Source organism: Chelonoidis abingdonii, chromosome 4 (genome assembly GCF_003597395.2).
Source record: "Chelonoidis abingdonii isolate Lonesome George chromosome 4, CheloAbing_2.0, whole genome shotgun sequence".
NCBI classification, from domain to species: domain Eukaryota; kingdom Metazoa; phylum Chordata; order Testudines; family Testudinidae; genus Chelonoidis; species Chelonoidis abingdonii.
The window spans coordinates 62,559,920-62,586,022 of NC_133772.1; the positions used below are offsets into that span (position 1 = coordinate 62,559,920).

The 26,103-nt window shown below is 40.2% G+C and overlaps 1 protein-coding gene across 1 annotated transcript; it reads left to right on the forward strand.

The window, feature by feature from the left end:
- The first annotated feature begins 1,498 nt into the window (after positions 1–1,498).
- Positions 1,499–25,840, forward strand: CCDC34 (coiled-coil domain containing 34). The gene is made up of 7 exons (XM_075065227.1): positions 1,499–1,519; positions 1,833–2,071; positions 9,188–9,320; positions 10,988–11,095; positions 19,775–19,933; positions 23,308–23,449; positions 25,382–25,840. The coding sequence occupies exons 2-7, from the start codon at positions 1,848–1,850 to the stop codon at positions 25,594–25,596; spliced, it is 981 nt and encodes a 326-aa protein (XP_074921328.1). The 5' UTR covers positions 1,499–1,519; positions 1,833–1,847; the 3' UTR covers positions 25,597–25,840.
- Positions 25,841–26,103: the final 263 nt, after the last annotated feature.

Sequence of the window (26,103 nt, forward strand, 5' to 3'; positions counted from 1 at the left end):
CTCAGGCTTTACAATTGCCAATTGCAGGTAGTCATGAGACTGTGCATAGGTAGAGTAAATCCTGGCAGCACAACTCTCGTATCTTTTGTCAAGCTCCAATTTTGATAATTACTTTTTCTAAATTCTCCCTTTTTCAGATTAATACCATCTTTGGCCCAAATCCTGCATAACATTTATGCACATGCTTTACAATTGAACTACTCACATGTGAAGTAAGCTTTTGCAAGATCAGGGCATTTGTCATTAAAAGCTGTTTGCTGTTAAGTGTCTGTAGCATTGCAGTCCAGATCTAGCTGCATTTCAGTGGTGGGTAAAGTGGTTTGTACATACTTAATACCTACCCTTGTACTTATAAGGTGGGATCCATGAAGGGACTTATGCATTGCAATATTGAGTGTCAGAGTAGCTACCTTTTAAGTGCCTGGAAAATCATGTCCCATAGGTGGTCCATGCCAGTGGTCCATGATGATGTTTTCAGCTGCATAAGTCTCATATGTAGGGCCCGAAAGAAAGCAGCTCCCTTATAACCTTTAGCTGTGTGGATACAGTTCTCACACAGCATCTGGGGGCAAAGGAAATTGAAGAGGAGCCTGCCACTTCTAAGGTGAGAGGCCTGATCTGGTAGCTATGCACGGAGGGCATCTACTGGATTAGGGCCCCGCATGGGCAATTTGTGAATTGCTCCAGGACTTGGGTGGCTGCATATTACTAGAGGCAGTAGAATGCCTTATCAAGCAGGAACGAGGTGCCCAGGCACCTAGAGCAAGGCTGCAGTGCATATGCCCAGCAGCAAAAAACTTAGGTGCCAAGGCAGTTTAGGTGCCTGCCTGGGTGGGTGGCTGCTGAGCTGAGTTTTATGGTGTACTCTGATGCCTGAAAACAGGACTCTGGTGTCTCAGTACCTTTGTGGACTCCAACCAATGTGCCTGTAGTACTTGAGGACCGAGTTACCTCTCAGGCATCACATACATGCCAGATCAGTGCTGTGTATAATTGCATGATTTTAAGGCTTGAATAGATCATTATGGTCATTTAATTGGACCTCCAGCATAACACGGGGAAAGAGAATTTCATGAAGTCTCAGCAGCTGTTCCAACGGCTAATTATTTTCACAGCGGGGAAAAACTTTCCACTTGGTTTCCGGTCTGGATCTGCCCAACGTCCAGGTTCCAGCCCCTAGTGCTAGTTCTGCTGTGGCTCGGGGAACGAACCATCTGCTCCGCTGCTAGCCGGGCCCTTCCCCTGGCCGCCCTCCCACTGACCCAGTGCCGGAGCGATCCCCGTCTGCTCGCCCAGGGCGCCCGCCCCGCCCCACTTCTGCTGCGCGCCTGCCCGAGGGGAGCGGCGGGAGAAGGGGATTGGCTGGTGGGAAGTGGGGCGGTAGGAGACGTCGCGCAGGGTCGAAGCGTCCCCGTTGCCATGGAACCCGTTGCGGGCGGTGATTGGCGGAGCGGGCGGGTGCCCCGGGGGCCGATGGGAGCGTGGAGCCGACGCTGCGAGTTTCAAAGCGGGAGCCCAGGTAGTGCGGCCCTGTCCTCGCCTCGCGGCTATTAGCGCTGGGCTGGGGGGCGGCGGGGTGCGAGGCGGGCGCCGATGGGACTGGAGGCAGGAGTATGGGCGGGGGGTTGGGGGACAGGGCTAGAGGGGAGGGGTGCTGTGGGTTGGAAGCTGGGGGCGGGGCTAGAGGGGGCGGGGGCTGTGGCTTGGCAGAGTAGGAGAATGGGTGGGATGAGGATTTTGGCTAATGGTGGGGGCCTAGCTTAAGGGCAAGATCCATTGGTGACAGTCGTGTGAACAGGCACTGCCTTTATCCTATTAACTTCTCCTGACAGGTATTTACTGTCTCCATGCTCAGCGCTCGGCCCAGGAGTAGGAGGAGGGTCGCCTGCTCCAGCCCTCCGTCCCCAACCAACTCTGAGGATGAGCAGCCTTTGAGCTCCTCTACTTACTCCTTGCTCTCCCCCACTTACCATCAGAGCTTTCGGAGCTGCAGCGTGGAGGAGGAGGATAGGGAGGAAACAGCACTATCAGCTAGGGAGCAAAGAACCTTCAAGAAGAATAAACACAATAGGTAATCTCCATGCACTTCCATTCCCTGGCTGTCTGCTATAATAGAAGCAGCTGGGTCAAGTAGGTAGAACCAGGAGCCAATATTCTTGGGGTCTCGTTCTCGTCTGATGTGTGACCTTGCCCTTATCCCTTAAGACAAAACTTTTGAATGTGGGTGTAGAAAGTTAGACAGCCAAATACTTATGTAGTCACCTAATGAAAGCAATCTAACTTTGAGGTAGTGAGAAGTAATTTCCATTTTGTTCAGGTCAGTGGGATTTTCAGGTCCTTGGTATTTCATTTCTGAATATCAGATCACTTCTGTGACTGCCTAGACAATGGATTTGGGACTGTAAACATCCTGTCTTTGGAAATGTTTTTAATCTCTATGTGCCTCAGTTCTTCTCTTTTAAAGAGGAATGATAATACTTGCCTACTTTTCGAATGTGCTTCGAGAGTTAGAAGATATTTTGTCTCAAATACATAAAACTACTTCCCAACAGAGGGATTTGAGGTGTATCAGTTGTACTAGCACTGGCTTCCAGGGTTTTGTACTCCCCATTTCTCATTCTTCAGTTGTTCCCTTTCTTCAAATAATTCTTCCCTCCCCATCTGTTTTTCTTTCCTCTCCCCACCCCAGTGGTTGGGAACAGGGTTGTGGTGAATAATCTGCCACATTCCTCAAAAGGTGTCTGAGAAGACGTAACTGCCAGGACACTTTCCAATGAAAAGCATACCAGATCTACACCTTGGCTAAGAATGGGCACAGTTAGCAAGACACTAGTCAAAATGCTTGTGCTAGACAGTATGGTTCTGTACAATTTGGGACTCTTTTTCAAATAAATGAGTCTCTTCAGCTCTTATGCATGAGTCTCAAAAGCTTGCTTGGATACCAATAATCATTTTCACTTGAGAGATGAAAATATGAAGTACTTAGCAAGGAAGCATTAAACATCTCATTATTATGAATTTCTGCATAGAACTTTCATCCTACTTTATCTATAAGGTAATGACTTCAGGAAAACTCCTACAGGTTCAAGAGGACTGAGCCAAAAGAATGGCAAACATAGCACTTTACTTGATAAAGCTTGGCCCTGTCCCCCTTCCAGGCATCTTTAGAGCCCTGAGGGAAGTTTTCAGGTCCCTGTTTCACTTTACTCCTGTCCTTGTTCCTCTTTCCATTACCTACCCACCAGCTTGTCCAAGTACCTCTGTTCCTCAGCCTTCATGTCAAGCTACTGTCTCCTCCTCCATGCTGCCTGAACACTGAGAGAGCAAAAGAAACTGTTCTATGGGTCTCAGTTCTGATGCCTGTTACTACAGCAATCCCTGTCAGCTGTGAGTGCTGTTGCAGAAAAAGTCCTTGTAGTCAGGTTGTCTGAGCAGCAACCTCTTGTGGCTCACCCCACTTTGGTTCCCTCAGCATCACCCCTTGCAGATTATGGAGTCTGGTGCCTTAGCCCTCGGGCAATGGCATGCTCAAGCCCTTATCCCTTCTAGGGTGTCAGAGTCCAAAAACTTAAACCCTAAACTTCAGAATCAATGTCATCTGTAGGTTTGTTGTGAGGACTCTTGCTTGTCTGCTTCAGACTTGTCTCTGGGCATCTAGTCCCTTTTGGTTGGGTTTTCCTATTCACCTCCTATAGTCCTCCTATTCACCAAATGGTTCACCCAGGTAGCAAACTGTCTTAGGGCTCTTGGCTGGACCCAGGCTTCCCTTTTCAAAGAAGTAGCACAGTTCTTCTCTCCTTCCTGGTCAGCCCTGGAGTGGCCTGTCTCTCCCTCTTTTAGCTCCCTGTTCCATGCCTGATATTAGCTGCAAATATAGCAGGGTGGAGTCATCTGGATTCACAAGCTTCTTTAACCCTCTTGTTGCCACAGAGAGTCTCTCTGTATCCTCAACCTCTGCTTGTTAATGTGGTGGAGAGACGTCCCATCACAGTCCCTGCTCGGTCACAGGCTGGAACATGCTCAGTTAGCTCCCTGGGAACAGAGTATACTTGGACTGACAGAACTTTTGGATAATTTTGCTGCCAAACTCTAAGAGACCTATACTGAGCATGTACATATGACAATTTTCAGACACTTACAAGGCCACGAAATTTGGGTGGATTCTCACAGGAACTGCAAAAGGCACCTCTTTAGCCTCCTGCCAGCCTGGCTAAATTTCAAATCCCTGCTCCAAAGCCTGGTGGCTCTGGAGCTTCTGAATGAAACAGTTAAGTCTTTAAACATTGGGAAAACAATTTTTCCCCCTAATTTCAGTTTCTTAAACAAGTGAATCTTTTGTGTTGAAATTAAAAAAAAAAAAAAGGGTACGGGGGCGGTCTCGTGGGAAATTTCAGCTCAAACAATTTAAAACATGGCAAAGTTTTTTATAAACAACTGAAAACAGGGTCTTATAATGGAGAATGCTAGGCAACCTTAGTTATAGGTGTTACTGCTAGCTCCACCTATGATCTTGGGCCACTTACTTTCAGCATGCATCTTGATAGGTTTACTCTGATGTGTTGACTTAGTGAATATGTTAATAAAAGTCACTAAACTTTCTATTAATCAAATTTCAGTTCTTCTGACTCAATACATATAACTTGAGTTAGGAAGTTAATCTAATATAAATTCTCACTAAGGATTGTGGTCCTTTCAGAACTCCCTGACTTGTTTTTCTTCAGAATAATGCATAGTACTGAATGTTCTGGCACAGTGGTTTTCAACCTTTTTTTTTTCATTTGTGGACCCCCACAAAGTTTCAAATGGAGATGCTGACTCCTTTGGAAATTCAGCCTCTGGTCCATGGACCTCAACCATAGAAGTCTTACATTGAAAACTGGCTGAACAGAATTCAACTATAAATGTTAGATGTGCTCGGCATGGCATTTGATTCAGTGTGAGTAAGGGTGCTAAACTATGGGCTTTTATAATAATAACAACATTTCCAGGTTTTGACCTGTAGGTGGGGGGTATTCACGTACTTTTGATCAGAGAAAATGGAATGCCTTTTCTGGGATCTGAGACTTAATTCATAATCCCCTTCCGTAGACACAGAGGCCTGCAGACTACAGGTTGAAAACCACTTTCTGTTACTTCAGAAAGTGATCCTATGACTTTCTATCGAACTTTTACGTGATACAGACATTGGCAAGCAGTATTCAGCTCATCCATGTCACAAAGTCATTAGCTGGTAATGAATCACAGCTGGTAGACAGTACAGAATACAGCATGTTTAGGTGGCAATATAAAATAAAAATCATTGAATTTTAAGATTACTGCATCCCTGTTTCAGATTCCATTACATCAATTTGTTTTGTTACAAAGGGTGTTTTTGTAAGATGAGCCTCATGGTTTTCAGGCAAAAGCTCGGTACTTTGACAGAATACACAACTCAAAATTGCTTTGGGTTTGACACATTAGTGGCTAATGTTTTGGGAATTCTTTATTGGTGAGTCTTAAAGATGGAAAAGACTCTGTCCTTGCCAGTGCAAAAGTGCTTGCCAAACAGTTTTGATCATAATCAAGAATAAACTTATAAAATTCCAGTTGGTTCATTTGTGAGTTTTCTATTTTTTTTTTTTTTTTTTTTTTTTTAAGGCTATATAGAAACTTCCCTTCTTTCAGCCAGTATGTTTTATCTGGTCTATAATAGTCTAAATATTACAGATACGGCTTCCACCCCATCTCCTGGGAGACTACGGAGGGCTGAAGTCAATAGGTGTATAATTAGGCTAATGCTGAGTACTTTTGAAAATCCAATCCTACCAGTATAATGGCTCATGATCAAAATTCAGCCTATAGTTTCCTCTGCTTAACTTGATTTGATTTACTCACAGTAAGTCTCTCTTTTACCACCCTAAATAATTTTTGTTTTGATTTTTACACCCTTTAAATACTTACATCTATTTCCCTAATTCACCAAGCTATATGTTTGCTTAATGTTAGTTTTCCTGAAACATAAGAGTGGCCATATTGGGTCAGACCAAAGGTCCATCTAGCCCAGTGTCCTTTCTTCTGACAGTGGCCAATGCCAGGTGCCCCAGAGGGAATGAACAGAACAGGTAATCCCAGCTTCTGTCAAACAGAGGCTAGGGACACTATCCTTGCCCATCCTGGCTAATAGCCATCGATGGACCATGAACTTATCTAATTCTTTTTTGAACCCTTTTATAGTCTTGGCCTTCACAACCTCCTCTAGCAAGGAGTTCCACAGGTTGACACTACATTGTGTGAAAAAACAGTTCCTTTTGTTTGGTTTTTAAATCTGCTGCTTATTAATTTATTTATTTGGTGACCCCTAGTTCTTGTGCTATGAGAGGGAGTAAATAACTCTTCCTTATTTACTTTCTCAACACCAGTCATGATTTTGTAGGCCTCTATCATATTCCCCCCCTTAGTCATCTCTTTTCCAAGCTGAAAAGTCCCAATCTTATTAATCTCTTCTCATATGGAAACCTTTCTATACCCGTAATCATTTTTGTTGCCCTTTTCTGAACCTCTTCCAATTCCAATATAGATTTTTTTTGAGATAGAGTGACCACATCTGTACACAGTATTCAAGATCTGGGCATACCATGGATTTATATAGAGGCAATATAATATTTTCTGTCTGTCTTAATGATTCCCAATATTCTGTTTGCTTTTTTGACTGCCGCTGCATGTTGAGTGGATGTTTTCAGAGAACTATTCACAGTGACTCCAAGATCTTTTTCTTGAGTGGTAACAGCTAATTTAGACCCCATCATTTTATATGTATAGTTGGGATTATGTTTTCAAATGTGCATTACTTTGCATTTATCAACCTTGAATTTCATCTGCCGTTTTGTTGGCCAGTCACCCAGTTTTGTGAGATCCTTTTGTAGCTCTTAGCAGTCTGCTCGGGACTTAATTATCTTGTAGTTCTGTATCACCTGCAGATTTTGCCACCTCACTGTTTACTCCTTTTCCCAGATCAATTATGAATATGTTGAACAGGACTGGGTCCAGTACAGACCCTTGGGTGACATCACTATTTACCTCTCTCCATTCTGAAAACTGACATTTATTCCTACCCTTTGTTTCCTATCTTTTAACCAGTTACCAATCCATGAGAGCACCTTCCCTCTTATCCCATATCAGCTTACTTTGGTTAAGACCCTTGAGTGAGGGATCTTATCAAAGGCTTTCTGAAAATCTAAGTACACTATATCCACTGGATTCCCCCTTGTCCACATGTTTGTTGACCCCCTCAAAGAATTCTAGTAGATTAGTGAGTCATGATTTCCCTTTACAAAAAACGTGTTGACTCTTCCCCAATAAATTATGTTCATCTGTGTGTCTAACAATTTTTGTTCTTTACTATAGTTTCAGCCAGTTTGTCCGATACTGAATTTAGGCTTATTCACCTGTAATTGCAGGGACCACCTCTGGAGCCTCTTTCAAAAATTGGTGTCGTGTTAGCTATCCTCCAGTCATTTTGGTACAGAAGCTGAAATGATCTGCAGTTTCACATTTGAATTCCTTTAGAACTCTTGGGTGAATCTGGTCTTGGTGACTTATCACTGTTTAGTTTTATAATTTGTTCCAAACTCTCCAATAATAACACCTCAGTTTTGTAGTTCTGTTCTAAACGTCCTCCAGTTTTTCAGTCTTTTTCTGATATTGAGCGCAATAATGCAGGTGTGGTTTAACCAGAGTCCCTGTATTGAAGAATCATCCCTACCACCTTCCACAAAATGTTGTGTCTGAACAGAATTTTGTTGGCCTCTTTTCCTGCTATATCAAATGACAGCCACTATTGTCCTAGTCTCTTTCACTATGACTCCTCAGGTTTCTTCCTTCAACTGAATAGGTACGTTTTAGATGATTTTCTTCCAATTTTATTAACTTGCATTTTTCAAGTTAAATCTCACATTATTTTCTACCGATATGTTTAATGACTCTGTTCACTTTATAATATTTCTCTGCTGTCGCTAATGTTTACAACAGTTCTCAGTTTAGTATTGTCTGTGAATAATTGTTTACCCTTTTATAGGTTATTAATCATGATAAATGAGGCAGGATTCTGTTAGATATGAAGAACAAGTACTGACGTTGCAGGACATTCAACTCCTTTTATATTGAAAAAGAATGCTATGTTTAAATATACTTTATTTAAATAGAGTACATTGGTTTTATAATGTTACTATAGCGTGCCTTTCTGGATGTCCATTATACTAAATCAATGGGACTACTCACAGCAGTAATGTTAAGAATATAGGTAAGTGTCCGCAAGACACCAGAGAAATCTCCCCACAGGAATTTATGCCAGGAGTATTTCCATTTTTATTGGCTGAATGAAGAGAAGTTTCTGTATGACCTAGAAAAACATGTAAACTCACAGATGAGCCCACTGGCATTTTTGTAAGTTAGACTCCATTTTGATCAAAACTAATATACATATATTTTCATATATGAGCTAGTATGTGTATATGGTAGTATTATCATAAAGGTTTTATTGGCATGAGGTTGGGATGGCTACCTCACTCATGAGTGGGGAAGAAAACATGAATGAGTTTTATATGGGGCATCCCAAATAAGTTCTAATAAACTATTAGAGGTTTTAGAAAGGATTTTTATTAGGACTGTTTGTGTGCCTCTCTCCTCAAAGTTGAGGTGCTTTGATACATGAAACCAGGATTTGAAGGGACATGAAAATCTGTTACTTGCTGTGAAGGGCTGTGAGATGCTGGACTTGTTACTGATGGAATATAGCAACAAAGATGGAATATAGCAAATGTAATTTTAACTCCCTGCTTTTCCCTGATCAATACTTAAGGATAAGGAAGGAAACACTTGAAAAGGTTTTTTGTTTTCTTGTTAAATGGTAGCTGTTTGAATCTGCTCCATAGTTTGGAACATTAAAATTAGTCCTTAAGAAGATGGGTTAGTAGGCAGAGTAAAGTGAGACAATCAGAAGTGCCAAAAAATGAAATTTATCACTTGGGTCTACAGGTTATCACAGAGTGGCAGAAGTAAAGGCGTTTATTTCATGTTGTCATGAATAGCCGCGGTATAAATACATGTGGTTATTTAATGTCAGTTGCACTGGTTAATTTGGAAATAAATTTGATTTGAAAATAGTATCCACCAAATATTCTTCCCTTTTTATTTCTCATTTGTAATTCAGTAATGCTGAAAGCTGTAATGTAACAGAAAAGAAAAAGCAGTCACCTCCGGCTGATAATCTTTCACCATGGGAAGAATGGTTCATTTGCAAAGAGAGAGAGCTACGTGTCCGCCTACAAGCCAGAGCTTTAGAGGTGAATATTTCTGAATATTTTCCCTTAGATTTGACAGCAGATTAACAGACACTGAAATGCAGGATTGTCTATTTATTGTGAAAACAAGATACATTTGTTCTTTATCTTTAATGTCTTTAGACATGCTTAGCTTTTTGTGTTTGGGTAAACCAGTGTGATTCATGTTCCATGCATTTCTCTTTTGCTAAATGTTCTGCTTAATTGGAAATGTGGTGTATATATTTTGCTTATCCAACTGTCTGGTAATGGTTCAGGTTTAAAGGATTAAACTTATTTGTGTAATTGGTACCTTGATTTTCCTCATGGTTACGTACGTCTGCATGTAAGCAATAAAACACGACAGGGCGTGCGTTGTATATAGGAACGCCAAGGTACGTGGTTAGACATGAGGCATGTTGTTAACAGCCACCTAGGTATGTTGTTATACAACTGTTTGATACCTCTTCCCAGAATATTCACAATAAGTGCTCCCAACCTCAGCATTTCTTTTCCTTTAGCCATCTGTTGTTTTCTTATAAATAACCTACTCCTGAATAGTAGGACTGTGGCAGAATTAAGTGAGCCTCCTTTTCTTAATTGGGGTGTGTGCAGTCCTGTTCTTTAAGTTATATTAGCATTAACAGTCAAGTTGGGGAAGCATAGCATAATGGTTAAAGCAGTAGAATCAAATCTGGATCACTGGGTTCATTTCTAACTTGTGCCACTGGCTAGTTGTGTGACCTTGAGCAAATATCAAATTCTCTGTGCCACGTTTTCTCCATCTATAAAATGAGTATAACATACATCACAGATGGTTTTTAGTGTCTTAACTCATTGGTGTTTGTGAAGTCCTTACAGTCTTCAGCTGGAAGGCTAGAGAGAAATGTTTTTTAAGTTGTGTTAAAGGTGAATGGAAAGCTAGAATCACTTAGAACACATTCCTGAGTTTACCAACTTTCCTAACGTTGAGCACATATTTTGGACTTCCTTTTAGAATTTAAGTTGGCACTCATCTCTTCTCCCCTCTCCATTTCCTCTCCCTCCTCCTTCCCACTCCCAAAAAAAACCCCAAAATTGATCCAAGCTAATTTCTGGTGGTGTGTGAAAAATGTGATTCATATATAACCTAACTCATCAAGACTGGATCAGAACCAAAGTAATTTACTTCTATGTGCGTGAAACAATGGAATGCTTATATAGTACACAACTTGAAATGTCTCACTCTGTGTTTTTAAATGGATTTTAAAAATTAGTGCCATGGTAAAAATAGTTCTCTTTTAAAAATGTATTGTAATATACGGACCATAACAATTGGTGTTGGGGAAATAACTATATAGAAATAAGAGTTTGTATTATTCTATTTCCCATAATATAAACCAGAAGTTCTCAAACTGGGGGTTGGGGCCCCTCAGAGGGTTGTGAGGTTATTACATGAGGGGTCGCAAGCTGTCAACTTCCACCCCAAATCACGCTTTGCCTCCAGCATTTATAAGTATATATGCATGCATCTGACGAAGTGCATATTCACCCACGAAAGCTCATGCTCCTATACGTCTGTTAGTCGATAAGGTGCCACAGAATTCTTTTTTCTGCTTTTGATGATTTTGTTAAATCTGACCTTTATGCATTTCAAATTACTTTGGTTTATATTTGAAAATAACTTATGTATGTAAATTTGTTTTAATTAGGAAATGAATTTACAACTGGAGAAAAGAAAAGAAAAGCAGGAACTTGAAAGGAAAAAAAAGATTGCTGAAGAGAAGCACAAGGAATGGGTGCAGAAAAAGAATGAAGAGGTAAATACTGTATTCAAAATACTCAAATATCCAGTTATTTAATTAAATCTGTCCTTTTTACTCAGACTCTTCAAGCATCCATATTTTTTTTTAAGTGAACACACATTTTAATAGGAAACATAAAAAAAGCCACACCCCCCGAAGTTCAAGACTGTTCAAAATGTTCTGTGGCTCACTTTTGCTATAATTGATAAGGGAAATAGTCTTCTGAGTTTTCAAATACAAATGGCTAGCCTGACTGTTCTGGCACATTACCCTGCTAAGTGTGCCCTGCGTTCTGTTCTTCAGTGCAGTCTCTCACTTGCTGAGTGCCTAGGACCCCATTACAAAAGAACTTGGGGAGAGCATGTGTGTTAATTATATGAATATATGGTGCAGCTAGTAGAGCAGAGCCAAGAAAGATTTAGATAAGAAAATGGCTTTTTTGATGGCAGTCACATCAGCCTGGAGAAGAGGGGAAATATGAGCACTTGTGGCCATATTACCTAAGGATATAAAGTCACCCTTAAGCCCCCTCCCAGATTTTTACCAATTTTAATCAGATAAATCATTTTGTCATTCTTTTTTCCTATACTACACTCCGATCAAGGAGTGGCTAAATTACTTTCTCTAGATGTCCTTTCTACGTAGAATCAAGCCATTCAGAGATTGTGGCATTTACAGACACGTTAAGGTGTCAGATTGTTTCAACCCAGAGACGAGGCTGATGTCTAACTGCATCAAGGTCTGTTATGAGCAGGCCAGTTTAGATTCCCTAGCACAGATTAGGGCTTACTCCACTGGGTTTCAGGTAGCTTCTGTGGCACACATGAGAGAGCTCTGTGTGGGGCTTGGTCTATATCTTTGTGAGGCGTTGAAGTCTGATGCGTCTGTCCTGAAATCTTTTAAATAGACTTCAAACACCCATCAATTTCAATTCTGGTTAGTGCTTGTGAGTCACCAGAAGTAGAATGCATGTTGAGAATGACTAGAAGAAAACGTACTTACCTTACAGTAGCTGTGGCTCTCTCAGATGTGTTGTCAATATACGATACCTGTCCTCCTTTCCTGCTACCATGAAATCCTAGAACATCTGGCTTCTGTATTGGTGAAGGAACTAGTTGGGCCTGGTCCCCCTCAGTACTGGGCATGAAGTACTCGTGGCATATGTGTGGCCCCCAATGGATACTGCTGAACAAAAGATCCTGATCTCAGACACATGGAGCACATACACTCTAGAAATGGAATATGTGTGTACAACACATCTCAGAGAGCCACAGTTCTGTTTTTTCTTGCATTTTAATATACAGTACATATACATTTTAATATCAGTTATGATGTGCCAGTTGTGAAATGTAGCACTCTGGTGAAATGGCTAGGAGGTGAAATTTGGAGACTTTTTTCCTAGCTGGCAGAGAGGGTTTTATTTTCTGTTTTAAAACAATATATAATACCTTACTCAATGGAGACGTCTATGCATTCTTAGTCATCTTGTTTAAATTACCATAGGAAAATAAAGCTACCTTCACCAGTTGGCATGCTTCTGTGTAAACATAATTTGCAATTTTTAGAGGTAGTTAGTGGGTTTAAGAATAATGCTTTATGGCACTGAGCTGTCAAAAAGCATTGTGTTCAGTTGTGAAAGATATATTTATATGACATGAAATTTTGTAGTTCAGTAGGAACAAATGCTTAGTATACAGTACTCTTAGGACACTGTGATAAAAGACCTGCGGCATGGGCCATGTCTGGCGTGAGTCAGGTGACTTGAGCTTGCTGGGCTATAAAATTGCAATGTAGATGCTTGGGCTGGAGCCTGGGATTTGAGACCCTCTGGGTCTCGGCCAGTGGGTGAGTCTCAAACTCTCCATCAAGCTAAAATGGGTGCTTGTTTTTCTGTCAAGTTAGTATTGAGTCGTTTGTGGGCAGACAGTTTATCTATTTAACTTGTGTTGGGTTAAGCTGCAGTATGTCTCTACTGCTTGTAAAGTCAAAAGAATACGGATCAAAACACACTAGCCTAACAAAAAACAAACAAATAGAATACTATTTTGAATCTGGTGGAAACATTTGACTGAAATGGAGACCAGCGTGATCTGTGTGTGTGTGTAACAGACACACTTTTCCTCTCTGTTTTATTTTCTGATTTATGTATAAAAATACCATGAGGTATTGTGGATTTCCATGTATAATTTATATGCAAATTAGTTATGATTGTACACACTCAACAAGCCATTTCAGTGTTAAAATAGTCTTCACTTTAGGGGGAACTGAACGGCACAGAAATTGGAAATAGGTTAACAGAGCCATTAAAATCTAATGCTGGTAATTACCACTTTTTGCTATAATCTTTCTTGTTTATATGAGAGATGCATTTCTCTGTCAAGTCCAGTACTGTATATAACCCCCAGTCTCACATGGAGCTCTCCAGAAGCAGTACTTAGTGGACATGTGCATTTTTTTTTTTTAAGACATTCTTGTTTGCCATCTCATTAGAGAGGCCTAAGACTTGACTGGGTGTGGAAAACAAACTGCTGTCTTATCTCTCCTGGTCAGAGTTGATTTGTGAGGAAACTTGCCTTGTTGTGCAGTTTTGTGTTTTACCTAATTTTGTTTTTGTCAATAGAGAACTTGAATCTGGCACTTTTCATGGGTCTTAAATTCCCATTTTAAAAAAAGGTTTTCCTTAATCTTAAAGGATATTAATCTAACTTTTTTCTTCCTGATAATTCTAACAACTTTTAAAGGGGTAAAGTTCACTGGCATAGTGAATAATTTATTTTGGCTTGAAACCAGCGTAGCTCAGACCACTGTTTGTTCAGAACATATTGCACCGTCCTTATAAGGAAATGATTAAAACTTGCAGAAGGAAGGCATGTTTTATGAAGTGAGTTTAGGACTTAATTTAGTTTCAAGCAAGGATACAGTAAACTTATATATGTGTGTGTGTGTGTGTGTAAATTGTATTGGCTCCTAAATTGCTTCATTGCTATAATAATTCTGTCACCTTCTTTCATTCAATTTTATGCCACTGTTCCTAAATCAACCCCCACTTAAATTGTAACAGTTGATATAATGTATAAAGAAGTCACTGTCCAACATCCAACTTTTAGATTCTTTAAATAGCTTGTAGTAATCTAACTGCTGTGTACACTGTTTATTTCCATTGTTGTTCTACCTGTCAGGACTATTGGGAGGATTTAGTGATTTGTGTGTTGAAGATGAAAAGCACTCCATAAATGCAGAAACTCTGTTCTTTGTGACTTGCTGCAGTGTCAGTGTAGACACTATATTGTTTACATTGATTATTGCTGCCTTTTAGAAACTGCCCCCCACTGGCAGTTAAATTGGTGCAAGTGCTCCTTGTGAGGATGCACATCGCTGACACAGGAGCATAGTGTGGATCTGTAAAACCATTCAATTATAGTGGTGGCTGTACATCAATGTAACTTAAGTCAACTAAATTTTGTAGTGTTTACTTGCCCTTAGTTTCAATTATACCACTATTCTGAGTTATGGTAGGTGTAGAGAATCTATTGTGTTTTTTTATTTTTATCTTTTAATACAACTACTTAAAAATAACTGAACTTTCAAATATTGAATGTTTGACTGTACTCAGAATAATTACTGTTGTTACTTTGCAAAGCGTAAATGTAGCATTTAACAACATGAGATGTAAACATTTTATCAGTGTAGCATTCTTAAAACTGTAACTTATTATCAAATGCAAGAATCCACGTTAATGCAACATTAAGCTACTGCACTTATACATCTCACCCAAAAGACCAAGCAATGCATTCCCCCTTAACACCATAGATTTTTTTTAGTGAAAGAAATTAAACAAAATAGAAAATGTAAATTCAAGTTCCAACAGCAACAATAATTTTGATTATTGTATCTTGAATATTTTTTATGAGGGAGTAATGGGTTATATTATCAAAAACTCTGAATAGAAAACATAAATGAGCAAAACAGCTGAGTTAACATTGCTGGTAATAACTTAAATCATTTTTGCATTTTCTGAGTTGTAAATTTTTACTAATCAACTGTAATGGTGCAGTTACATAGGGTGGGATTTTGTGTGAGAGATTTATTTTCTTGCTCTTTTTAAATAGAGGGAGGAAATAAATAATAGTATTTAAATGGTCCCATTTAAGCGTTGAAGTTCTCACTGTATTGGGGTGAATGAGGTGTCTGTTACTCAGTGACTGGATCTTTACACAAGAAAAAGAAACTAATCAAATATAAAAGTTTAGAATTAGCAAAATATTATGGAATAATGCAAAAATGGCAGAAATGCTAAAACTGCAGGATCTACATTTTTCTTCTTGCTCACTTTCAATTTTCTCCTATCTCTGTAAGCTTTTTTTTATGGCAGGATTTCTTGGGGTAGATCTTGCTCTGTCCTTCAGTGAGACAGTCTTTCAGTCAGATTGTCTCAGGAGCAGTATCATAGAATACCAGGGTTGAAAGGGACCTCAGGAGGTCATCTAGTTCAACCCAGTGCTCAAAGTAGGACTGATCCCCAGCCAGATTTTTACCCCAGTTCCCTAAATGGCCCCTTCAAGGATTGAACTCACAACCCTGGGTTTAGCAGGCCGTGCGTAAACCATTGCGCATCACTCTATACTTGAGCCCTCTTCTGCAGCCACGTAGAGCGAATGATAAGGTGATATCGTGTATAGGACAGAGCATTGTGGAATTTACTAAAGCTAAAAGCTTAGCAATTAGCTACTGACAATCTCAAGGTACGTCTACACTATGGGATTATTCCGATTTTACATAAACCGGTTTTTATCAAACAGATTGTATAAAGTCGAGTGCACGCGGCCACACTAAGCACATTAATTCGGCGGTGTGCGTCCGTGGTCCGAGGCTAGCGTCGATTTCCGGAGCGTTGCACTGTGGGTAGCTATTCGTACTATCCATAGTTCCCTGGGCAGTCTCTCCCCCATTGGAATTCGGGTTGAGAGCCCAGTGGCGGCTGGCAAAAATCATTGTTGCGGGTGTTCTGGTAAATGTCGTCAGTCATTTCTGCTCCGGGAAAGGAAGCAACAATCATTTTCCGCCCTTTTTCCCTGGATTGCCTGACAGACGCCATAGCACAGCAACCATGGAGCCTGTTCAGCATTTTTTTTTTTTTTTTTACAGCACCGTATGTGACTGTATTCCATGGACAGAGGATACTTCCAGCGCTACACAGCAGCATTCATTCCTTTGCATGATAGCACAGACGGTTATCTTTTTGTACTTTCTGTGCTACATGGGTGCCCCTGCTGAGGTCGGCGGGGCGCAAAAGCAAAACTGGTAAAGACTCCCGAGTCAATCCTCCTTTTAGGTTTCTAAAAATAGTCATCCTGCCTAGACTATGGGGCAAGTGTACGTAGAGATACCAGTGACCAGAGAACAAAGAGCAACCAGCTGTTCGTGTCAGATCCCGCAGAAATGATGAGTCTACAGCCATTCAGGGGTGCCCGCAACAACCCCACCCTGTTGCTTCCCTCCTCCCTCCAACCTTCCTGGGCTGCCGTGCATGTCCCCCCCATTTGTGTCATGAATAATAAAGAATGCAGGAATAAGAAAACACTGAGTTTTTAGTGACAAAATGAGGGGAGGCAGCCTCCCGGTGCTATGACGTGTCAGCAGACATTAAGCGGTTGGGGGAGAGGAAGCCCAGCATCCCGCTGCATGACAGTCCAGCAGGACAGAACTTTCTTTACACGTGCAAGGAGGGGGCCTGATGGAGCTCAGCCCCCAGTTCTAATGATGAAGACGGTTACCAGCCGTTCTGTACGCATCTACTGGGAATGACCAGAGTCATTCCAATTTTTACCCAGCGCCCCCGCCAGCCCACCTGAGCCAGCCAGCACTCACGGTGATAACAAGGACAGTACCAGTCCTCACTGCACCGTCTTGCCACTGGGCAGGGGAGAGAGTGGATACTGCACTCATTGCTGCAGCATCGCGTCTGTCACAAGCATTCAGTAGACACAGGTGACATTTGAAAAGGTCAAGAAACAATTTCCTTTTTTCAGGGTGTGGGGGAGTAATTGACGAGCTATTCCCTGAACGCATGCCAGACGATGTGTTTGAACCTACAGGCACGAGCTCAGCCAAGAATGCAAATACTTTCGGAGACTGGCGTGGACTGTGGGATAAAGCTGGAAGTCTCAGTACCCCTCGCTCCCTCCAGAGCATCATTTGAGTTCTGGCTTCCATTACGCTTGTATGGGCAGCAACTGTGTCAGCCTGGGAGATTTTTTTTTTTCCAAACGCTTTGGCATTTTGGTCTCTGTAACGGGAGTTTTGATAGAACCAGATTGTTCCCCATACAGCGATCAGATCCAGTAACTCCGTGCGGTCCATCTGGCTCTTTGGATTTGGGACGCATGCCCTACCGGCTGGACAGAGCTCCACGCTGGCCAAACAGGCAAAATAAAATCTAAATTTCGCAGGCTTTTCCTGTTACCGGGCCACGGCATCCGAGTTCAGATGCTGCGATCAAGCTAGATCAACGTGGTTCAGCACTGTGGATATTTGCCGTGCCACGAGACCATCCTTTAGTTCGATAGCGGCACACTAACACCTAACGATTATACGGAATGTAACCAATTTTAGCGCTACTCCTCTCGTTGGGGAGGAGTACAGTGACCGATTTAAAGAGCCCTTTATATTGATGTAAAGGGCCTCGTTGTGTGGACGGGTACAGCGTTAAATCGGTTTAACGCTGCTAAAATTGGTTTAAACGCGTAGTGTAGACCAGGCCTCAGAAGTGATATTTTAAATAGTTTTTAACTTCTTTGAGGTGGCCTCTGTATTTTCAAACTGGGATCAATGGTGTGTTTCTGGAACATTTTACAAAGCACTCTGTCTTGGGGGGGAGCATTATTAATGTTTATAACACTGAACTTTCCAGTCCTTATTGTTACATAAGTGAGGTGCAGTGCTAACCACTTCAGATCCTTTCTTACTTCCATAGACAGTGTAATAACTGCAGACGGTACTCAGGTCTGAATTGGTCAGACTTTATCTAGATCTAGATCTCTGTAGATTGATTTTAATTAATTTCTAATGGTGTTCATTTTTAGCGTTGGGATAGTTTTTAGGTACTTTTTGATAGTTGTCATTTTTGGGTGGAGGGGAGTTGCTAGGTTTTATGGGGACTCTGTTGTGGTGGTGCTCATCCAGGAGCAGAGGAAGGGATTTAAGAAATGTACCTTCTCCTCTGGGATTTTCTGGGTCTGACACCCACACCAAATACCCCGCCCCCCCTCCAGCAGTTTGAACAGACACAAAACAGAATCAAAGGGAACTGTGACAAGAATCTGGCAACATCAAGTATAAACAAGTTATATATTCCCTCTGTTTCTCATCATACTGTGTGTTTAAATAGAAACTTTTCATTTACAAGTTAAACACATTGGAGCTAGACTTTGTTGATGCATATTGACTCACAGCAGTACACTTTTAATCAGGTGTTTAATCAGATACTTATGCAGATACTTATGCAACATAAAGCGTTAAGTCATTGATATGCTTTCATTAGTTAATTTCATGCCATCTTGCGCAGTACTCTTCTGGGATGAGTGAGAGTCAATGTTTATGGCAATAAGATGGGGAAAGTAGATGGCCTGTCCTTGGGGCTAGTGCTTCATGTATAAAGCTGATTGTATGAAGTCAGCCACTGAAGAGTTTGGAGGCTACTACTGCCTTTGTGGCACTTGGCATTCATTTTCAGTGGGGGAACCTGTTAAATCTTGTACAATGGCTCATGGCCTTTTTAGCAAGTAGTTTCCTAATTATTTCTTTATCACCCCTCAGTGTTAACCTCCCAAATCAGCAGACTTTAAGGGGAGGTGGGAAGGGAGTAAGAATCCAGTAAAAATATTTCCAGAGAAGGAGAATTACAAGGGAAGTAAATTTCCCTTCACTTGTTTCATACATGGATACTTTTAAGGTTTATCAGTCTAGTCTTCAGTTTACAGACCAAAGAATGCCCCTCTTATTATTATTTTATATATAATTTTTTTAAATCGTGATACCTTAGAAGGAATATAGATTTCTTATCAGTTGTCAGTCTGGTTCACAAGTAAATTTTGTATATGAAAAATCACATAGTGTCTTGAAATATCAATCTGGTTTTCATTAGAGCCATGTTTTTAAAAAAAGAAATTAGATTTTCACATCGGTTCACACTGCTGGCATTTCAGGTTCAAACAAACCGCAAATCTCTGTGGATCCCAGCCAAAATGGTAAAGTTTAACCTGGGTTCCACCCAAAATCATAGATTTGGGTCTAGGAGATTCACTGATAAAGTTGCTACTTCATTAATAACTATTACACAATTTTAAAGAATTGTGCCATTTAATTTTGTTTCCCAGTGTAATGTTTGGAATATGTCTTATTTGTTTAGCTTTCTTTTATGGTAAACAAAATATTACAGTGAGTGTTGGAGTTGAAGTTGGATGTCACTTGTATTTTATGGCAACCTTATGCTTTCACACTATTTTATCTCCAAAAGGTGGTGTCCAGCTGCTTTTTCTCAAACCACTGTTGCAACAGTGATATCTCCAGCTTGTACCAATTCTGTTTGGAGTTCATTCTTACACAGTTATTATAATGAAAAGTGGTTAGCTAAGGCACCAATAGTGACCTTTTGAAAATACTAAAAAGACTGTTTCTTTGACCTGTTTTGTGTAGGAAAGAAGGGAAAAGGAACGAAAGCTCATCAAAAAAATGGCAGAAAAAGCAGCGAGAGATCTAGAGAGAATCCAGTTGCAGGAAAAAGCTAAAGGAAAGTATAAAGAATGGCTAAAGAAGAAAAGAGCTGAAGAGTCCGAGAAGAAGAAGAAAGAGGAGGTAGAAATCATTCATCATCTTTGATACCAGCTTGTCAGGCCACCCTGTTATACATGAACTAGTCTTGTTTTGATTAAATTAACATTAGTAAAAAAAATTATGTATATATGCGTACACACTATGGAAGCCGTCCTTGGGATTCCATACTTAAGATTGAGACGAGTTTCAGTTTAGAGCAGGAATTTAACTAATTGAATACAGAATATTCCTAAAATTACAGCACTTAGTCTTGGGCACTGAATAAATTTTCAGAGAATTTATAAAGCTGTTAATTAGGTGACTTAAATTTAAAAAAAAAAAATGGTTCTTTTTAAGAAATTTTATAGACTGTGTCAGATCATTTTATGACCTGAATGATCTTAATTCAGCCCCATCTAACTTCCCACATAATTAAAACTCATTGAAATCTTGTGCATTGGCTAAGTTTCAAGTCTTTTTAAAAAAAAAAAAAAAAAAAAAAAAAGAATAAATGGTCATTTTCTTGCCACTCTTTGTAACTGAAAATTTCTCCTTCAGCAGGGCCTGATAAATGTTGTTCTACAGAAAATTCCATAACAAAATGTCCTCTTTCAAAATGTCTACAATCTCCTATTGTTCTTACTGGGAGCAATGCAACTGAGCGGCCACTATCGTTATTAAAAAAGCAACAACAACAAAACAAACACAAAAAAGGCCCTCTTTCGAAATGGCCATTATCTCCAGTTGTTCCCCGTGGGAATGAAGTCAAGCTGCCTTCAAGGAAGGTGGTGGCACCCTATGCTTTGAGGGACAACAGTCTCCTTGAGTATGTCCTAAGGCTGGCAGAGCTTTGTGGTTCTCTCATTTTTAATCAGGTGCAAAGCTACAGACTGCAAGTACCAGCAAATAGCTATCTAGTCTGATCCACTGATACGCTTTTTATTTTTGGGGGGAGATTTTTACAGCTATTTCAGAGCCAAATACTTTTGAAAACTTGGAATATTCTCGTTAATCTTTTAGTGATTTACAGGATTGACATCAGAGATACTTGAGAAAACTGAGAGCTGATAGCAAAAAGGAGAAAAATAATTTGTTTATAAAAATTTAATTTATACTTAAAAGGCACTTGATTTAATGAGTACAGTGGGTTTTTTGTTATAACAAACTTGTAAACTCTTTACCTACAAAGCAATTTCTTCTAGACCTATTTATGGCAGCAACCTATGTAGCTGCGGGTGAGATTCTTAGTGGCTTAGCGCAGAGGCACAGCACAGAACTTGTAGGAAGCCACCTTTGCACCCTCCTAATCCTGGACTTCTCCAGGTATTAGAGAGGACCATGGAGTAACTTAAATATTGCTGGGAGCTGATCTAAGTTTGGGAGCCTCTCTGGGCCACAGTACTATCCAGAATATCTGTGGTGCTGTGAGTTGTGCCCCCCTATGCTAGGATTTGTAGAAGGATCCTGAGAAGGTACCATACATATTCGTTCATTAGCCCGTTCGTTTATATGTCGACACTCTCCCTCCCCCGCCACCGCCCAGATAGTTAGGTAAAAATAGCAAAAACTGTATGACTGTTTCAGTAGCCAGCCCTATATTTCAAGGGTTGGCAAACTTTGGCTTCTGGCCATCAGGGTGATCCACTGGCGGGTCAGGACGTTTTGTTTACCTGGAGTGTCTGTAGGCACGGAGCCCCCTGAGCTTCCTGTGGTTGCAGTTCCCGCAGCTCCCATTGGTTGGGAACAGCGAACTGCAGCCACAGGGAGCTGAGGGGCTCGGTGCCTGCAGACACTCCAAGTAAACAAAACGACAATGTATTAGATATTCAATGATTCCATAGAGTTTAAAATCATTAAATTTTGGTGTAGACCGGTTTAAAGGACCCCTGTTGTTTGATGCATCACTTTTTACCAAAAATTTTCGGCTTATGAATGAGTATATAGGTGGTTTATGTCCTTTCTTCTACAATACTATGTTGGGAGGAATCCTCCCCAGCTCCTTATGGCTTTTAAGATCTCTTTACACCACTCAACCCTTTTACCAGTGTAAAGGAGTTGAAGGAAGTAAGGATCTCACCCTGGATCACTTGATGGAATAGCAACAAAGAGTCCTGTGGCACGTAAAGATAACAGATGTATGGAGCATAAGCTTTCAGGTGAATACCACTTCGTCAGACGAAAGCTTAGGGATGGCTACACTCACACTTTACAGCGCTGCAACTCGCGCTCAGGATGAAAAAACACCCCCTGAGTGCTGCAAGATACAGTGCTGTTACAGTGGGGTTGCGTAAAGCACAGGTAATCAGGGCGGCAGCGCTGGGAGCGCGGCTCCCAGCGCTGCACGCTACACCCGTAGAGGATGTGGTTTACGTGCAGCGCTGGGAGAGCTCTCTCCCAGCACTGCTGCTCCAACCACACTCACATTTCAAAGCGTTGCCACGGCAGCGCTTTGAAATCCAAGTGTAGCCATATCCTCACCCACGAAAGCTTATGCTCCAATACATCTGTTAGTCTTTAAGGTGCCGCAGGACTCTTAGTCTGGGTCTGTAAAAAAGCAACAAACACGGCTACCCCTCTGATACTTGATGGCAAATGTTTCCATTCTTTAAAATATTAGAGTAAAGACTTGCTCATTGTCTTTGGGTGGACAAATATAGGCAATCCACTTGCAGTACTCCTTTGTTTACTGTTGTATCTTGGTCATCGGTGAATCCAGACTGAATAGTAATTTGATACTAAATCACTTTAAATATTAGAGACTTCTAATTGGATGGGCATACAAGGCCTAGGTCTCATTTTAAATTATTTTATGCAGCTAAAGGATGGAGCAAATTAGTCTTTCTACCACAGTGAGCCTTGATGGATGGCATATTTTCCCCCTTTGCACTTGGCCATCCCAAATGATATCCATGGACAATGATTTATTAGCAGCTGCAAAGAAATAGTAGTGTTTGTGTGTATGTGCATATTCATTCAATGATCAAGTTTATTTTTGGACAACAGTCATAAAGTAGACATGTTCCATAGGTTTCACTTGCACAAAAGCTATTTAACATTGGCCATATCATTTGGGAAATTATCATTTTTTCAGTCTCTGAACCTTAGGGTATTTGCCTGTTGACTGTGCTATGGCAAATGAATACACAACAGAGATCTTTCTACACAACCACAGTTTTATCCTGAATGTGGTTAAGTAGCAAACACTTGTCATGATTTTCAACAGCATCAAATACATACAACTTCATTAGCCTAAAAATGCAAAACCTTATAAAAGTGAAGTGGTCTGTTACAAGTAGCTGCTGAACATTAGGATAGAAGTTTGGTTTTAGGAAAATCACTTGTGTAGTAGGTAAGAACTTTTGCATATTTTGTACAGAACTCTGTCTCCGGACATTTTATTTTTCTTCACTTTTTAGGAGAAGGAACAAAAAAGGGTAGCTGAATTACAGGACAAGAAAGAGAAATCAGAGAAGATCTTTAGAGAGTGGCTGCAGAATGCCAGAAATAAGCCCCGCCCAGTTTTACATGGTTATGGCTATACCAATGGGAAACTCTCAGGTTTGTACTTGTACTAAACACATACCATGATGTTTATTTAAATATTGTGGCAATCTCAGGCTTCATGGTGCCTTTTTTCCAGTTTATTTAAATTTAATTTGGCATTCTCATCCTGAATCTAATATTGTCACATTAGTGAGTAGATAACAGATACAATATATTATAGATATATTGCAAATGTAATAATTTTTTGCACTATGAGGGTTATTTTGAAATATGCATTTTATACTTTTCATTATTATTAGGCAACAAGGATCTTGTGGTGTTTTTTTGTTTTGTTTTTTTTTTCATTCTGCATTTTCATCCACTTTGGACAGTGAAATTCAATGTTGTCGTGAGAGATGGAGAAAGGAGAAGAAGGTGGTACACAGGTATAATTAGGGGCAATGGGATGAAAATCAGAAAAGAACAGTTTGAGGCTTATTACTGAGAGAACCTTCTTGATGGTACCCCTTTGTGCCCACTTCGTGGTCCCTAAATGGACTGTGAGGCATAGAGTGGCATCACCACAGTCCAGCATGCTCTGCTGGGCAAATATCCTGTGTGGACACCCTCCCAAAGTTAATGTTCCAAAAAGCAGCTTAATGTTCTCACTGCATATGCAGTCTTCTCAGAGAAGGGTGTTTTGTGGAGGTAGTGGAGCCAGTGGGAGTATAACTCCTAAAGGAGGTCTGGCAGAAACCTGACAGGACATCCCCATGCAGAGCCAGCCCTCCTTTCCATGTGGATCTCCAGACTTGGAGCCATGCTCTTGTCCACCTCCACAGCCCTATTCTCCATTCTCTTCCTGCTCTGAGGGAAGTATAAGAGAAAAGTCCATGATAATCACAACATGGAGTTTCCTGGGCCTCTGTCTTCAGTTTCTGTGGGGTTGCGGGGCGGGAAGAAGGACAAAATGGAAAACTATTACAAATAGGCATGTTGTATTATAAATGTGAGGCCATAATGGATATTGAATATATACTTCCTTTATTTAATTTTTTGCATTTTTTCTTAAATTATAAATCACTGATAATATATTAGTTTAAAACTTAAAATATTTTTTTGACAGGAGACTACCAATCTCTAAGATCTGAACACAAAACAGCTCTCACACCACACACACAATCAGTTGCTCTTTTGGCTAGGTCTGATTATAGATGGTAATACATACGGCTTTCAAGCTTTGCGTTGGAAACTCATAACTTGCTGACAGCTGCCATCCCTTGTCTAAGTGATTTATTAAAAATAATTCTATACTGAGTTTAGTTCACACAATCGAATATTTTCCAGACTTTGTGTTGACCACCCTGGTAAAGTATGTGTTGAAATTTCATTACAAAATGGCTTGCCATTGCCAGGGTAGTACATTCCTGCTGTCGTGGTTTAGGCTTCATGGTTTGGCACATAGATCATTAATTGCAGATAGTGAATGTGTTTTCCCTTGTTTTGAAGAAGGGTAACAATTAAGCAAAGATTGGAATAGAAACGTGAATTCCAGAGACAAGTCTGTGGGAAACAACACTTACAAATTAAGTTTGAAAATAATACCAAATGGTAACTTCCTAACCGTATACATGCTCCTTTAATGTTTGCCTTGACAAGCATTGTTCTTGTTACTCAGTATTTGACATATTTATGTTGCTGTTCTTTAAAAAATACAAACGGGGGATGTACTGACTGGGTGAATACAGGGGTGGATGACTTATAGCCATCAGTAGAGACTGATAAATTGTGCTAAACTATTACATGCCATGTCCCATTAAAGGTCTTAAAGGTATTCTAAATGATGCTGTTTATAATCAAGTTATTTAATTTAACCCAAGAACGAATTGCTAGTCAGGAAATTCTCTAGGTTAATCCAAAAATTATTTGGTACACTTCAGTTTTTTATTGTGTTTTCAGTATAAATATTTCTTCTTTTTCTAATTGTGTATTTTCTAAATATTTTAGGATATCCTGAAAGAAATCCATATCCAGCTCCAGCCTATTGTAACCCTATTCCCTGGAAACCAATTCATGTGCCACCTCCTAAGGAAGACAAAAATGTTACAATGAAAAAAAATAAGAGACCTATATCCAGTCAGTCATATAGGTCCTCATCTATGGTAGTCCATAAACCCAAGAACAATCTTTGTATTGGATCATTGCACAGAAAACAAAGATAACGTTTTTATTAGCTTGATTTAACTAGATTTTAAAGTACAAAAGTCATTTCTTGGTTAAGTGTTTCTTTAAATGTTAAAAAAAAATAGTGTTGAAAGACAAAATTTTATCATCTTTTAACAGTTGTGATCGTTTAATGTTAGCTAAGGAATATGTTTTCCAAAGACTTTTTAACTCAGTTATTTTAACACTTAGAAAATTATCTTCTAAAAATATGTGAACCAGTTTTTTTAGTCACTTAAGTGATCTTTGTTTAAAAAAATTTTATATGTAATCAGTTATGTTGCAACCACTCCTTGATATCAATAAAACATTAATAATTAGTTTTTGTGATTATTCAAAGGGGTTTTTTCATAGACTCTAGGACTGGAAGGGACCTCGAGAGGTCATAGAGTCCAGTCCCCTGCCTTCATGGCAGGACCAAATACTGTCTAGACCATCCCTGATAGACATTTATCTAACCTACTCTTAAATATCTCCAGAGATGGAGATTCCACAACCTCCCTAGG

Bases quoted from the DNA above. Each gene is read 5' to 3' on its own strand.
- CCDC34 (XM_075065227.1), top strand. From the start codon at position 1,848: ATGCTCAGCGCTCGGCCCAGGAGTAGGAGGAGGGTCGCCTGCTCCAGC. The intron at 11,096-19,774 runs GTAAATACTGTA...TGTTTTGTGTAG, and splicing joins TGCAGAAAAAGAATGAAGAG to GAAAGAAGGGAAAAGGAACG. The intron at 19,934-23,307 runs GTAGAAATCATT...TTCACTTTTTAG, and splicing joins AGAAGAAGAAGAAAGAGGAG to GAGAAGGAACAAAAAAGGGT.